This window comes from Cataglyphis hispanica, chromosome 7 (genome assembly GCF_021464435.1).
Source record: "Cataglyphis hispanica isolate Lineage 1 chromosome 7, ULB_Chis1_1.0, whole genome shotgun sequence".
NCBI lineage: Eukaryota > Metazoa > Arthropoda > Insecta > Hymenoptera > Formicidae > Cataglyphis > Cataglyphis hispanica.
Genome location: NC_065960.1, coordinates 5,217,988 through 5,234,079, shown reverse-complemented (window position 1 = coordinate 5,234,079; position 16,092 = coordinate 5,217,988). Strand labels below are relative to the sequence as shown.

The 16,092-nt window shown below is 34.4% G+C and overlaps 4 protein-coding genes across 5 annotated transcripts in view; 2 read left to right on the top strand and 2 right to left on the bottom strand.

Moving 5' to 3' along the window:
* Positions 1 to 249: 249 nt before the first annotated feature.
* Positions 250 to 8,583, bottom strand: LOC126850860 (ras-related protein Rab-8A). The gene is made up of 5 exons (XM_050594264.1): positions 7,993 to 8,583; positions 6,949 to 7,009; positions 6,584 to 6,722; positions 5,995 to 6,198; positions 250 to 5,663 (listed from the first exon to the last, which is right to left on the bottom strand). Exons 1-5 carry the CDS (start codon positions 8,114 to 8,116, stop codon positions 5,565 to 5,567), a joined length of 627 nt encoding a protein of 208 aa, XP_050450221.1. The 5' UTR covers positions 8,117 to 8,583; the 3' UTR covers positions 250 to 5,564.
* The window catches only part of LOC126850832 (protein gooseberry-like), a 62,225-nt gene continuing 47,666 nt past the window's right edge, over positions 1,534 to 16,092 (top strand). Inside the window, exons 1-2 of the mRNA XM_050594208.1 lie at positions 1,534 to 1,639; positions 7,834 to 7,953. The gene's annotated coding sequence lies outside the window, so the exon portion shown is untranslated. The remainder of the gene's footprint in view (positions 1,640 to 7,833; positions 7,954 to 16,092) is intronic.
* LOC126850853 (uncharacterized) lies at positions 8,717 to 11,948 on the bottom strand. Of its 2 annotated transcripts, XM_050594254.1 has the most exons (4): positions 11,606 to 11,948; positions 11,001 to 11,200; positions 10,467 to 10,912; positions 8,717 to 10,392 (listed from the first exon to the last, which is right to left on the bottom strand). In XM_050594254.1, exons 2-4 carry the CDS (start codon positions 11,194 to 11,196, stop codon positions 10,228 to 10,230), a joined length of 807 nt encoding a protein of 268 aa, XP_050450211.1. In that variant the 5' UTR covers positions 11,197 to 11,200; positions 11,606 to 11,948; the 3' UTR covers positions 8,717 to 10,227. The 2 variants fall into 2 exon arrangements, with proteins under 2 accessions (XP_050450211.1, XP_050450209.1); XM_050594252.1 differs by having other exon boundaries at positions 11,001 to 11,948.
* LOC126850963 (lymphocyte expansion molecule-like) lies at positions 12,634 to 14,673 on the top strand. Its single transcript, XM_050594454.1, has 6 exons — positions 12,634 to 12,869; positions 12,978 to 13,210; positions 13,449 to 13,593; positions 13,702 to 13,784; positions 14,073 to 14,217; positions 14,361 to 14,673. Exons 1-6 carry the CDS (start codon positions 12,634 to 12,636, stop codon positions 14,671 to 14,673), a joined length of 1,155 nt encoding a protein of 384 aa, XP_050450411.1.

Here is a 16,092-nt window from a genome sequence, read left to right as displayed (position 1 = left end):
CCGGTAATCATTTGCGTCTTATCGCCAAAGACTATCACGTCTTGGCAACGCACGGCGAATACCGGAGTATTTCGATAAGTCGCGACGAGTGCAGTTACGGACGATTTGCGACACACTTGGAACACATTTGGAGAGAATTATAAAAAATTAACTTTTGAGAATTAAATTTTAACATTTCTGTTTTTTTTTATGCATCGTATTATCTCTGATTATTCTATGTTGTTATAAAGAAAATAAGCGCACATGTCGTAGGTAAAAAGTGTGTATTTTTATTCATATTATTATTGATTCAGACATCGAGTTGAACAAGTTGTTTCTACAAACTTAAAAACTTATACACTTACACATTTAGATAATCGATCGCGAAAGAATTAAATTACGTAAACATGATACTCATTATTGAGGGTGAGGTGATGTAATGACAAATGAAATGTTGTAAAAGCTGTGTTATTATGTCATATGTTTAACATCTTTGCCATTATTTCCTCCGTGATCGGGCAAAGCGTTTCCTCGTGCTTGGAGAAATTTTATTCTACAAAATTTTAAAAATATTACACTTTCAATTTTATTAAATTTAAGCATTAATATAGCAAGTTCTGAAAACTTTAATTCCAAGAACTTTTCTTTTAACTTTAAGAGCATTAATATAGTAAAAATTTTATAATAAAGATTATCTTATTTTGTGACGCATACTGAAAAATTTGGCAGCCAGAACTGTTTGCCCGATCACACACAATCCATATTCTATTTCTATATTCTATCTTAACAGAGTTTGTAACAAAAACATAGCTGATTTCTATCGAGAAACTTTCATCGTATCGTTGAAAATTGCAAGATCGTTGAAAACCGAGAGCTACGAATATTTGCAGAGCCATAACTAGAATATAAAATTAATGATATAACTACAATCGTATAATTCAGAATCCAAAAATTTATAAAACCGAATTCTCTAGAAATTCGTAGAGATATATGACATCGAGAAATTATAAATCTAACAATAAACGAAAGATCTGCGCGAATATAAGGCGAAAAAAATTTCCGAATCTCAAGAATAAGATGTAAATAAATAATAAAACACACATGCGTTCGCGATATAAAAAAAAAAAATACTAGTTACAGCGCTGCACGCGCGGGCACATACGTGGCAGGCATCAACTAAGTCGTATAAAAAATTCTCTTCCGAAAGACTTTTCAGCCGAAGACCAGCTTCGGATGAGAAATCAAGCATATCGAAGGCAAACGAACCAGCGTTCCTTGAAAAAAATTCATACAAGCGACTCTACCGTCCACGTGGGCGACACAGTGTTTTGAAAATTGACTTCCTTTTTTTATTCTCTATTATTTCCTTCCCATATTTTTCGCGAGAAACAAATACACCCGTACATTTGCATATTAATCGAAACTCAATAGTCGAATGCGATCTTACGCCGTTAATTTTACGTCAATCGATCATTTACGTGAAAGATCTATTTCGTTCTTCTTTCTTTTTTTTTCTGCATCGCTTTCGACTAAAGAAATTAATTTTTTTTTTAGGAGGATCCAGAATAATATCGAAATATATGGGGGCTTCTCTTCGCCACTGACGGTCTATGAAACAAAAATTAACGGTCCTGATAAATTACGCGCGCATCTAAAAAAGGTGAGTTGACGAGAACAGAGCTCACTCAACATCCAGGTTTCTCCCTAATCGTATCTAATTTCCGCTAATTCAAGGTTTCCCAAATTTAAAAAAATCATATATTGGTCCATCAGACAACAATATAAACATTTATATATTTGAAACTTTTATGGTTGAATTGAGATATTTAAACTTTGTCACTCATTCAATAACTACATTCTCAGTGTTATTTAAAAAAAATTTGAAATCACAATGAAATTTCTCATTAAAAATAACTAAAATATTTTAATTTCGTTGTTTTTGCCTCGCTATGAACTTCAGACTCGTGGAAAATAAATACTAAAAAATTGAATTCTCGCTCACATTTAATTTGGGAAACCATGCGCTAATTAAAGGACGCGCATGCTGCTTGGCAGGCAAGATAATTGAATTCCGTAGTGTTTTTATACAAATATGCCGCAATTTATAAATATATAAAAGCAACAAATATATATACCATTATGTATATATATAATATATATGTATATATAATTTATATATTTTTAGTATGTATCGTCTTGTGCAAATGGTACAAAGCCTATGCCATAACTATTACGTTTAGGATACGGCTGAAAAAGAAAACAAATCGTGTCGTGTCGATCGCTAATTCGTTAACGAGCGTGAAGTGCTCTCGTTTTTTTTTTGTTTTTTTTTTTTCTCATCGACATCGCGTCACTGCGATGTCAATCCATCGCGACAGATATAATGCACTTTTCGTCTAGTGCACGCGCTCTTTAAGTTCGATCAACTGTCGCGATGCAATTCGCGAATTCGTGCCAGCAAGCGTGCGAAAAGCGCGAGAAAGTGATTTTTCGCAAAATTTTACTGGCGCTTTTAATACTGCATCAGCAAAACGGTATACCGTTAGTAATGCATACTACGGGATTGCCACTCGCAATGCAATTTCGAATTGCAACGAACGATGAATGCTGCTGTGAAATTGGCGGTGATACGCAACGATTGTTGTTTTATATAAATTAGAAATCACAGCGGTGAAAATCGCGGTTCGCTATAAGAGACGAGAGACTTGACTTTTGAGACTATAAAGAAAAAAAAAAAATATCGCAAAAGTAATCCTCCAATTCTCATGTGATCCCAAGAGTGCAAAGTCCTCAGAGATATCGGTGAAGTGAGACTTTTAATTGGAACTTTGATCGAGGAGCATCAATATCGTCTTATAATTACCAACTCATAATTTATTCATCGATCACAAAGCGATTTCCGTACGATATCTCATATAATATACCATTTTTTTTTCTCTCATCTCGTTCTTTATCCTTCTTCTTAATCATTGATAGGCACAATAAAGGCTTTTGTCTTTCTGTCAGCGTAAACGAGAAGTGCGAATGATGAAAGTGACCTCGTCAAAAGAGCGAAGAGATGATTTCTACGTTTGTTAGAAAAAAATTGTGCGCTTCTCTATATCATAATAAATATTGATAATTCTCTAAACAATATAAAACCTAAGATTGAACAAATTAAATTGGATCTTAAATAAAAAAATCCTATAATTTACATACTGTCTCCTGTCATATGATTAATATGATAATATGATTTTAATTATATTACATTTTCGGTAAAAATTTTATGCGATTAATTCTTCCTTCAATCCTACATTGATTATAACGCAAGTTCAATAAATCTGTCTTGCGAGTAAAAAAACGTACGAAAAATTTATACATATAAATCGAAAATCAAGAAATTTATGTATTTATATAAAACAGCTCTCTCTTGAACTTTTTAAAATTATGAGATTCTGTCAATTTAATCGTGCGCGAATATATAAGTTGAAATGTGCGCATATTGTAGCAGTGTTATTTGGCAGCTAATCTAATCTTTCGCAGCCTTAATCCTTCTCTCTGGCCATAGATATGGTTTGTGAAAAAATTTTATTAAGGATGCTATTAAGTGCTCCTTCGTTATTTTTTTTTTTTTTTATACGAAATAAGATTGATGCACCGGCATTCTATAGCAGAATGTATTGCATTGCTGAAAAAAATGCCATTCGCGACACATCGAACGTAAGATAGATTGCCGAAAATGTACTCCATTACGTAAGAAAGATTGCTGAAGATGTATTCCATTACGATTATCAAAACAGATCAATTAAGCGTGGTTTATCACGTATGTGTATTCATATCGATATGAAAGGTTTGATATACAGATGTCAAGTGCTCTAGTCGATATCAATTTGGCCTCGTTTCGCGATTTTAATTCAATATCTGAAAATATATCGTTTTTAATAAACACGCGAATAAAAATAACACGGCGGTTTTTAAGATAAATAACATGCTCTTACGCTATGTTATTTTTACTTAAAGCAGAAAGAGAGAGAGAGAGAGAGAGAACAATCTTTTTTTATGAATATACACGTCAATTTCATTTTCTCTCGTAAAAAAATTCTGCGTACAGTAATACAATAAATATTTGATTAAACATAATATTAAGATCATCAGAATATTTCTTTTAATATTTTCCTCCAAGACTCGCGCTTTTACCTTCAGTGTATCATTGCTAATGTGAAATATATTAGATTAAAATAAGATTTTGATTATTAACGTTTAATTCTTCTTAAAATATTTTCACATTTTCAATCGTGTGTCATTTAAAGAGATTATATTCACATGCTTTGATATTAAAATGAACGTTATTCTTCTTAATTTGCTCGTTAATATCTGCTATATATGCTCGCGACGTACAAGGAAACATCTATTTTGCAAACTTTGGCATCTGTGCATCAAATGAACCCGACATAATCGCGCAAGTCCTCCCGTAAAGGAAGGGCCCTGGTCCTCGACAAGAGACAACAGTGGTAATCGCAAGTCTCGTATAGTAGCGTCGTTTTCAGACAGTATAATCACAATGCGCTTGATGATGTCTTTTTCGCGTAGACATAATAAATGTAATAATATAGTAATACGTCGATTACTGCAAAAATGTGTAATGTCGCCTTAGTAGCATCGAGAGGATGTTTTCCTTCTCCAGTTAGGCCTTATCGATACGTCAAGTGAATCTAATCGAACATCTTTGAATCGCCTGATATACGATTTTTCGCGTACGATCTACACAAATTTATAACATCGAGATTACACGAAATTTGTTCGTAAGCGAAATCTTCGAATTTTTTTTATAATGCTCAGCTTGTAGTCTTTTCTCTCTCAGCTGATCTTTCCCCGTGACGTATCACGCACATTGACGCCAAACTCGCGTGGAATAAAGATGATCTATTCATTTGTGAGTTAACTGGCCCATCATCAATCAGATTGTTCGTCCTCGCGTTCCTCGACGATGCGTTCAGGCATTCCCATTTAGCGAGAGTTTTGCCGAGTCTTTATATTCGCGCGAGCGTGACTCATATCTCTATAAGTAGACATCTACGACGTATAATCGCATATCATAGATAAACTTCGCGACAACTTCGCAAATGTGGCTCAATCTTAATGTAATATGTATGTGTGTACGTGTTCGAATGATTCAGAGCGTGAGAGCTCGCGTCGAATGACGTCTCGTGACGATGATCACGCGTCGATTGATCCACGATCATCTGTTTCATTCTGTCATTTTCGCGCTAACGTTATTCGGCTCTCGCTTGTAATAGAGGGTGCAGAGTTTACGAGATAATATCTATAATATCCGTTGCGATTATTGCAAGATGGTGTGTAATAATGTCTCGCGAACACTTGCCCAGGCAATTCGCCCTCGCAAGGTGTATGCAAACACCATTCTCGCGTCCAGATCGATCTCCGTTCGACGACGGCTGATGATCGTTGGTCGCGATGCGTATATATACAGGTATGGAAACCGGCGTCCCTTTTTCGTGTAAGATACGGATGAAGTGCCCATCCGAGTTTAATACCTGGCTGCCGTCGAAGTCCCCAACCGAATAGACTTTCGATGATTATCCGAACTAACAGGTGCATCTCCAGGCGTCACCCTGCTGAGACGGTGACTGCGCCTTAATAATACTGTCTGCGCCTTCTCTCTCGGAAGCTTCGAACAGACTGGCCTGCAACAATGGCAATTGTTCATCCTGCTTAGAAAAGAGAGTCTCGTTAAATAATTTTACGCAATTGGAATCTTTTCTCTATTGTCTGTGCATATTTCAAAAATAATTTTCTATTTAAATCTCGTATACTTAAAAATATAATATACACTCATGAAATATAAACATAATTTAATTTAATATTATTTTAATTTAATATTAATTTCATTTAATATTATTTAATATTTATAATAAAAATTAATTTTTTCTTAAATACTTTTAGACCATGTAATAATATATAGAGTAAAGAAAATTCTTTACTTGAAATAATAAATAAATTATCAATGAATCTTACTCGGCGACCCCGTTGCTCCCGTATTCTTCTGGCTAAGGTGAGAAAAGCCTCCTCGATATTGATATTCTCCTTGCACGATACCTCGAAGAAGGGCATATCGAAATTTTCGGCAATCTTCTGGCCTCTCTCGGCGTCCACGGCGCGATGCGCGGTCGCGTCGCACTTATTCGCTGCCAAAACTTTTACTACGTCCGGTGACGCATTCTAAGTAAACGATGGAATTGCTTATGATTCATTCTTCCATATGTACGATAATTCTATTGCATGCAAATGACTTTGAATCATCGATTGAAGACACATACTTTTCATGAAATCTACAGCTGTCTCTTTATACATTTAGAGAGATATTTTCATCAGTTAAATAACTTTCTATTGTCGCACCGATTTGCAACTGATTTCTTAATTTATCGTCCACTAGATTTTTATTTCTCCATTCTAAGTATCGGATTTTATTTAAGCAATCTTTCAACATTTTTAATTTTTCTAAACATAAAATTGCTTTTAAACATGATCATGTAAGAATTAATACAACGTGCATTTATTCTTGACGCGTAATGTTCTATTTTTAGACTTCATTTCGATTTCTTACTTCTTGAATATTTCGCAGCCAGTAAGACAGATGGTTGAAACTCTCCAAACTAGTGACGTCGTACATCAAAAGAATACCCATGGCGCCACGATAATATGCCGTTGTTAAAGTGCGAAATCTTTCTTGGCCGGCGGTATCCCTTCAAAAAAAAGATATATTCACAGATATATGTACTTTCGGCTACTTTATATCTTCGTCTATATATACAACATTCTGTTTCTATGATTTATGAAACTCGAGGGACAAAATAGAATTGTCTAAGAGAAAATTTTTGTTTCTTTATTTATTGTGATTAAACATAAATTATGCTAATCGTGATTAATTATTTATCGAGTACTCGTGAAAAGGTATCGATCACTACTCACCAAATTTGTAATTTAATTGGCGTTCCGTCTAGGTTAATGATCTTTTGTTTGAAATCGATACCTGCAGACACATTTATTATTTACATCTAGCATTATATTTATATAATATAATATACCTTTTCAAGAAATTGAGAAAAATTCTAATGCTTAAATAAAACAAGGTACTATATCTCAATTATGTTGTAGCAAAATTATTAGATGCTATCGCTAATTAGACTGCTATCATGGTAATTTATACGCAAGGATTTCATGTGTTCTTCGCGTGCAAGTATAATTAAAACTTTCGAATTGCTTTTAATGGATAATCAACTCGGAAAAGATTGAACTTTATTAAGTATTTCTGAACAAACAAAAATAAATCTTTGTAGAAAGAGAGAACGTATGTGCTATGATAATCTATATCGAGACGAGTGTATCGCGCCGACATACTTTAATCGAAATTTAAAATTAGAAAGATTGCAAGATCAGGGCGGGTATCAGCTGATCGATGTCAATTCATTGTATATATATGTATATTTTTAGCGGAATAAATAGACCGTCAATTAACGGTTAACAAATTTAAATTTCAATAATATTATCATTGCGATGGGAACAGTGTCTTCTAGATATAGATTAAATTTACAGATTGAAAGATAATCTACTCTTTTCGTATCATTACATTATTCTAAAAATATTGCTTTCTATGAAATTAAGACATTTGTGTTTAAGAAATAAAGGGACTTTCTCGCAATTGTTTATTCTTTCTAATAATGTACAAGATATCGGGAATATGTGTGACTTCACCGTAATAGCTGACGGTTAATTAACGGCTACCTGTGTCAACGATACAGAACCTATACCTTATCGTACTCGAAATAAATTTAAACCGTGACTTATTTATTCCAGGAGAAGGCAATCGGAAATTTGATGATACTAAGACACGTCACGGCGATCATCTAACAACGAGTCAGCCGAAACGACTTGAGTCACGACCCGCACAACTCGGAGACGATGGTCAGTAGCCAGGTAAGTGATTATACTTGCGGGTACCAGATGGTATCTCACCTATCGTCGAGATGTAAGTGTCGTAATACCGTTCATCGCAGTAACGATGCACGATGCAGGTCTTGCCGACGTTCGAATCGCCCAACACTAGAACCTTATAAGTGGCTGCAAAATCCAACGCCATGTTTGCCGCGGTGTTCTCGGGTGGTTTTGAACTGTTGTTGGGTCGACAACAGAGTCGTCGGCCGGGGGTTGCTCCTCGCGGACGCGCTGGCTCCCGAGGGGGGTGGAGGATCGATTCGAGGCCTGCGCTTTAGCCCCCTCGCGGCGGGTGTTAAAGGTGCCCTCACAATCGTGTGACTTCTCGTGGCGTATGCGCGACTTTAAAAAGGCCACACACCCGCAAATGCATCTCACGCGCCCGCGCCAAGACGCAGGATGTGCGTATAAAGATACATAAAGTTACTCGCGTATATGTTGAGGTAGATGTCTCACTTTTTATGTGTGCAGTACTTTATACATGCTAGTACCGGCGCGCGTATAGAGAACACGAAGTCGAGACTCGACGAAGACGGTGTCTATTGGGAGCAATATGCATCTAAAGCCATTTACGTGCAACATGTAAGAGAACGCGCAGGACTTTCTTTTCTATATTTGCGTTTCACTCGAATATCTCGTCCGGATCTTTTTGCTCATGCATAATAAATCATTGCGGAATAATTCGATGGAAAAGAGGAGGTAGACGTGTAATTGCGAGGGGATGTCAGAAATAATTGAGCAACACTGGAAATTAGGCCGCTTTATTGTATTCGCATTATTATTATTATTATTATTAATCGGACCAACATATTTTTGCTGACTGAATTCGTCAGTATTTTAGACAATCGTTTTTATTTCTCTCCTGTTCTCTTTTTCACTCCATATTCGATAACAAAATACTATCAGAATCAGAATTCTTAAATTAACAATTGTTAGACCACTTAGCACAATCGTTTACTCTACACGTCGTAATACTAGTTTGTCTTTTTTATGTGACGAGATTTTATGTATGCTATAATTATCTCTAGAATTACAATTACATACCTACTCAAATACTTTTTGGGAATGGCTTTGCAGCGAAAAATATATCCTACGATAAATACGCTACAATGATAAAGTTACTTTTGATGCTTTGGTTGATGTAAGCTGCGCTCATTAATCGTTTCACATTATCCAGCAGGATATATATATATATATATATATATATATATATATATATATATCTGCTTTACATATGCATATAGATAACATTGTACATAAACTATCAGAGATTATAGAAATCGAAGAAACTGTCTATTTATCAGATTAAAAGTGAAATCAACATATTAGTGCTATAAATAATATTTACATTAGAAAACTAACATTTTCGCAAAATTAATTATTATTAATTATTACGATTTAATTTTTTTTCTTTAGTAAACCAATATTTTTTAAGCATATCTCTCTTTCTTTCTCTCTCTCTCTCTCTCTTTCTCTCTTTCTTAGTATTTGCCGTTAAAATACACAAAGACTGCTTTTACTCGCATTTTTTTATCGCCATAGTTAACAATAATCATGTAAATAATATGTTATGTGTAGGCACTTTATAAGCATTGTAACTTCTATGAGAATTAGGACACTAATTTTGGTTAGCACTGTTTGTAAGTTGTACAATCTTGTCTGTCAAGATATAACGTCTTGTTAATATAAATTATCTACGTGATATGTCCGCAATGTACAATATTTAAATTTATTTAGAGTAACTTTAGACACGCTATCGTTTGCCGTCTATAACATATTCTAAATTTTGATGATTTCAATATCAACTAAATCTTCGGCTATTAATGCGGTTTCTTTCGTTTGCACAAATCTCGTATAAAGATTTGCTAGAAACTTAAGTCATTAACTTATCATAAATATAAATATTTCATAAATAAATAAATAAAATCGAGTTCTATAAAGAGTTGTATAAATATAACAATAAGGTACAGAATCAAGCTCAGTCGAATCGCTTTCAGAACACATTCTTTAACAATATATTATGAGACATGCTTGTAATGTTAATAAAATATCGTGTTATCTGCGATAGCAATCGATCTTATCGCAGGGACAAAAAGACTTGGTGTTTACTTTAGACCGAATCAGACATTTCGCAGAACTCCGCCTTTCAGGAAGAACATAGTAGATTAATTTCAAAGCCATTCTTGAATTGAGGAAGAATGGGATTAAGTAAAAAGTTGTTATCACCGGTGATACTCTCTTCTCAATATCATCGGATTACAATAAAAATGACCAAATGCATAATCCGATTACAACGATACTTGACATATATGCTAAAGAATTGGGAAGATGAATCTTATAAATGCTCTCCCATTTGATCAACCACAATGGAACGGCGACGTGAAGAATATCCGGAATCATGAATCCCAAATCGCGTATGACCTTTGTACAAGACATTATGTTTGTACAGACTTATTATGAGATGTTTGTTTTATCTGATTATTTTGGATTCTTACCTGGTGTGCATGGCCCTCTCCTCTAACGACATTCACGAAGAACTGATCCCATCCACCGGCCATAATGTGCAAAAGGGCTATTGCGGCTATACCAAACGCCTTTCTGTGAGTTATAGCATTTTTTTTATCCGCCAAATGAACGACCCAGACAGTAGATATCAACTCGGTGACGGAAAAGAACAATTGATGATACCACTGGGAGTAGAAATCGTCATTCCAGTAATTAATGTAAACCCACCACGAATAATAGTTGGAGAATAGAGCGGTCGAAAAGAGAAGCATCATGGACTGTCTGAGTCTCTGTTTGATTGCTAGTCTTGCCAAGTGCTTCATTGTTTCGTAAAATGCAATCACTCCAATGACTACAAGCATCCATATTTTCAACATATTTGAAGTAGCATTGAAGTACATATGCTTGTAAGGAGCGATACCAGATTCATATGAGCCTGCAATATAAAAATTACATGGTATAATCTGTAACTGGCACTGCGGAATTTAAAAAAATATTCATAGAATCTTTTTAAAATTTTGTACCTTTAAATACAGTGTCCCAGCAGGAACAAGAGCAGTATCGTTTATCCACAACTCTTGAATAATCTTGCCAGAAATAATATAAAGTTGCGATTTGCAATGGTGGGATTGTTAGGGGTCCCATAATGCCCACAAATCTTGAGCCACATGTTGCAATGTTTTTACACATAACACGTTTTAACATCTTTAATACAGCCATTTTTCTTGATTGAGATGTATAAAAAATGAATAAAAGACAGATGTTTAAAAATTCATTTCATGAATAAAAAATATTCCTCTTATCAAGTTATCGCTGCCTTACAATAAGTAACAGTGTTACACTATGTATATGGCTCTTGAATATTCAAAGATATAATACACAAGAGCTCTTTAACAGTAACTAAAAAATACACTGTATTTTATGCAGATAATAAATAACTCTACATATAACTCTCACTTGAAAAATGTTATCTCTTTACACTTTATATAAATGATATCTCTTAGAAATTATATTTTTATTCATCTTTCATACAAAATTCTAATTATCTCTATTGACATTTTTAGAGCCATTTTCTCGAAATTAATATGTAATTAATATAATAGACAAATTCTACAATGTTGACAGATACATTTTAATTCTCGAAATTAAATAAGTCTTTAGGTATCAAACACCGGGTGATAACCAAGAAATCTAAACAAAACAGTTTAACACATATTTATTTTAACAACACGTATATTTATTTCACACACAAAGCGCGCATTATTATTCGCGCAAACTGGTGTGGATTTGGGATTCTTTGGCTGTTACGTCATCGCGATTACTCAAATTTATTTAGGCGGCAACTGGCTGCACGAGCAGCCGTCTCGGTGCTCTCCGAGGAAACAAACACCTTCGACTTCACATGTCAATGAAGTCGATTTACGATTTTACGAGAGCGGCTTCTTTAACCAAGAATGGACGGCCTCTCGTGCTCGTAAACAGCTGTCTCTTGTAGGAAGCGCCACCTGCGTACGCTAAGTTGCTGTCAGAAACTTTGTTCTGAATGGCAAGAAGTAATTGATGCAGCTCGACTGCAGATTCGAGTTAACTTTAGTGCTATTTTTATGTACGTGAATATAATATTAAATTTTGAAACTGCATAAATTTCTCATCAAAATAATATAGATTAATATATTTATAAGAAATTATATTGAATTAAATTATTAATTAAAGACAAAATTTTATTCAGTCCAAATTCCTAAAATATCGACAATTGTTCAGTCAGCGTTCTATTACATAATTAATCATTTAAATTCTGTAAAGTTATCGTACACTTATTTGTGATCTTTCGCTATTTTCAATGTCAATTTGTGTCAATTATTCGAAAATTATAAAACATCATTGATGAAAAATTATTGATATCATATCTGAATGTTGTTACAATTTGTTACACAGCTTGCTCTTAACCTGAGAACTTCTTTAAGAAACTTTTTTACCTGAATTTCACAATAAAAGAGGATTTTCTTGAAAATATAACAATTTATTGAAGAATTTCTAAATAAAGGTGATGTGACACACACATATCAAATCTTTTCTCACATTATATTCACGATCTACTTCTTCAAATTTTTAATAGATATTCTACATTGAATCATTTACAATATTTAAGCATAAAAAATGCCACAAAAGTATGAAACTAAAAGCTTCCGGCTGTGTCGTTGTTGCTATAAGTGGCGTTGTCAATGTCTGATACCACGAAGAAAGAAACCACATCCGCCCTTCAATATTGGATCGAAGCTATACAGCGATCTGGGTGTGCACCCCAACTTAAAATCATTTTCAACAACGTCGCCAGCTGTAGGTTCTTACTATCCTCGGCCAATCGAATCCAAGTTCTACCCAAGAGCTATTAGGTAAAAGCCGAATTTAATTTATTTTAATATAACACAAGAGACAGAGAAAGAAAAAGAGAGATTCTATAAAATTTAAAAAAAAAATAAAGAAAAGAAATTACAATGCAGTTGGCAAAAACAACAAGAAGCGGAAGAGTTCTCTGCTGTGATAGGTAGCAGGTGGACGAAAAGAATAGCCAAGAAGTGCTTGATTGATACTGAACATGGACCTGGAAGTCATGAAATAATTCGCTGGCCAGATAATATTTTGATGGCACATTGTAGGGTTTTACAAACGGACGTCGCTTTTGGTATCGTTCCGCTGTTTGAGCCGAGTTATAAATCTACCACGCCTGGTCCAGGTCAATAAAAATATTCTTTTAGAGATATAATCGTTTTATGCCAATGCAGGATTAAAAAATAGATTTTTTCAGAGATATATTTCTATCTTTATATATCACAAATTATTATATTAAAATAAAATTATCTGAATTTTAATTAGCAATCATCTTGTGTGTAATGTAATTGTCGATTTCTTTTTTAAATGATAGTATTGCTTTGTAATTTTCGCGTTCATCTTTGATCGACATTCTTCTTAAGGATACACACTTCGAACGCACAATCCTTATTATTACTTGGACCAGAAGAAGCTGAAAGCTTTTTCTCGTATACCTTCTTTTGAGTTTGATGGCCTGACGCCTAGATTCCAAGAAACTATAAGAAGTTGGTCTCTTCCTTGTACTAGGTAAAAAGAGGAGAATCATCTTTAAATGCAATAGCATTCTTTTTTAAATTATACATCATGTTTCTCTACGCTTGTTAAGATTGCAAAAGAATTGATTTTGAATAATAGATACAGCGTAAAGCATCCAAATTCACTGCAAGCCTTTCTCGAAAAAATCACGGGCAAAAGAGGACCTTACGATCTCTTTACAGGTATTAAAATAATATTTTTCTGTATAATAATTTTTTTCACTTTATGAATTAATACATGAGTATATGAATTAATTTTTTTGTGATTTTTGTTTTTTTTACAAATTGAGTAGAAGCAATGAAAAATCATGTTATCGATATAGGTGTTATTTTATATTTATACCTTTCCTTGAAATATATTTATTAATTTAAAAATGATATTTATATAAAATAAAAAAAGCTCTTTTCCTCTCTCTCTCTCTTACACATTTAAAAATGTAATTATATCGAGAATAAATTATTTAAATTGAGGACCGAGAGATGAGACTACTGTGAAAGGATATTGGACGCATCCAAAGAAAGAATATAACAATTGGCCGCTGAAATTGTCAGGTGAAATCGAAAAGCTTTCGAACAAATGCAACTACTTTAAAGGAAAATGGGCTTTGAATGCTAGGTATTAAAATAAAGCTATTGAAGTAAAAAAAAAAGGATAAAGATATAAATGCATTCTAATTACAATTTACATATATTGTATATACAATTCAATGCGAGAAATGCAAAAGCTACCCCAAATGAAAAAAAATTACTCTCTTAAAGATTCACGAAGAAACCGGTTGCAAGATCGCTGATACAAGATATCAGCACGTGTTACAGAGAGCCCGATGAACCAGGACCTGGGCATTACAATCCTCGGACGCTGCGAAAACCGAGGACGCTCAAAAGATATTCCTTCGATAGCAACATAGAATATATACGACCGCTTCCGCCAGGCGGTATTCGTCCTGGACCAGGCAGATATGAGACTCAACAAGACTGTCCTATAAAAGGATATGGGTGGACGTGCGTTTTCAAGAGCAAGGTGCCCAGAACGATCGGCGCCATTATTCCGCCGTCGTATAGAGATTTTTAATAAATATCTCTGCAGGAATAATAATACAAAATATGTATATCATCGGAGTAATTTTTGTATAGAAAACTTAAAGGAATTGAAAAGAATTTAATTAGATATACACAATTGTGTGAATAATTAAAATTAAAATATATTTATGAAATTATATTAATATTTTATTATAAATTAATCTTATCGCAGCTGTCGCTTATCATTCGTGAGAACTTTGATGTAAAATCCATTCGAATCGCGGTATTGGTAACGTGTCGGCGCGATTGCTCTACACTAATTTAAAGATCCAACAATCCCATCACGGATCAGCTGGAATCGGCGTGGCTGGATTCGTCGTTTTTCCATCGACGGTGTTCCTCGGCGCGAGAGAGGCGCGAGATTTCGTGCCAGTTGGAAAATACGGGAGAGCCCCCCCTGGAGATAATGATGCACCTAGGTGATTATCCCGGCTGCACCGAATGCATAATTCATACGTATACTACGAACTTTGAACCGGCTTTGCGGACGCATCATCTATGCCGGGCGCATCGTAATTGCATTTAACCGTTCTTCAACGACCGCCCCTTTCATTTAAACCCTTACCGCACACGTCATTCGTTTGTTGTGGAACGCCCCGGTCTTAATTACCGCAATAAAACGAGACGAAATTTATTGGATCGAACGGCGAAAAATCGCTGCATCTGCAGCGTCGCGTTTATGCAACTTGAATCTAACGCGAGAATTAACAAATCGTAAAAAAAAGAAAAAAGATACTTTTTTGTTCGGAAAATGTGTGTGTTTTAACATATTTTTAACGCGACACGTAAATTTCTCAAATTCTTTGAAACAATTAAATTTGTGCACATAATATAGCATATAAAATTATATTTAAATATGCAAGAATTTCTCAAAAAAAAAAAAAAAATATATCTCGCGCGTATTTTTAAATAAAGAACCGGAAATGTCTCGCTCGCGCGCGTAAGAAAAATTGGGAAAATTTCTCGCAGCGTGGCCATATGGCGGATAATTTTGTAGATTGATGGAGGATTTCACGGAGCAACTGACACCCAGTATATGCTTTCCCATAAGCGGATTCCACGCGGTTCTCTGTCGTATGGGATGTTAGCATCAGTTACAAGGGCGAATTAATTGGGACGCAATATTAGGCGTTAATAGCTTTCTAATTTACGGTCGACGCCGACGCGTCTCTCGCAAGATTTATGCCATTGAGCTCGTATATTGCAAATGATAGACTGTCTCAATATAAAATCTTTACAATATATTTATATATATATATATAGATGATTTTTCTACCTTGAGACTAATACTTAAAATCCAGTAATTTACTCTATGCTATGGCTTGTGTCTTAATTTTTGTAAATTTATTTATAATTTTTTTTCCATGTAGTCTAAATATATTTTGCCCAAAATTCGGAATTCTTGTTTCTT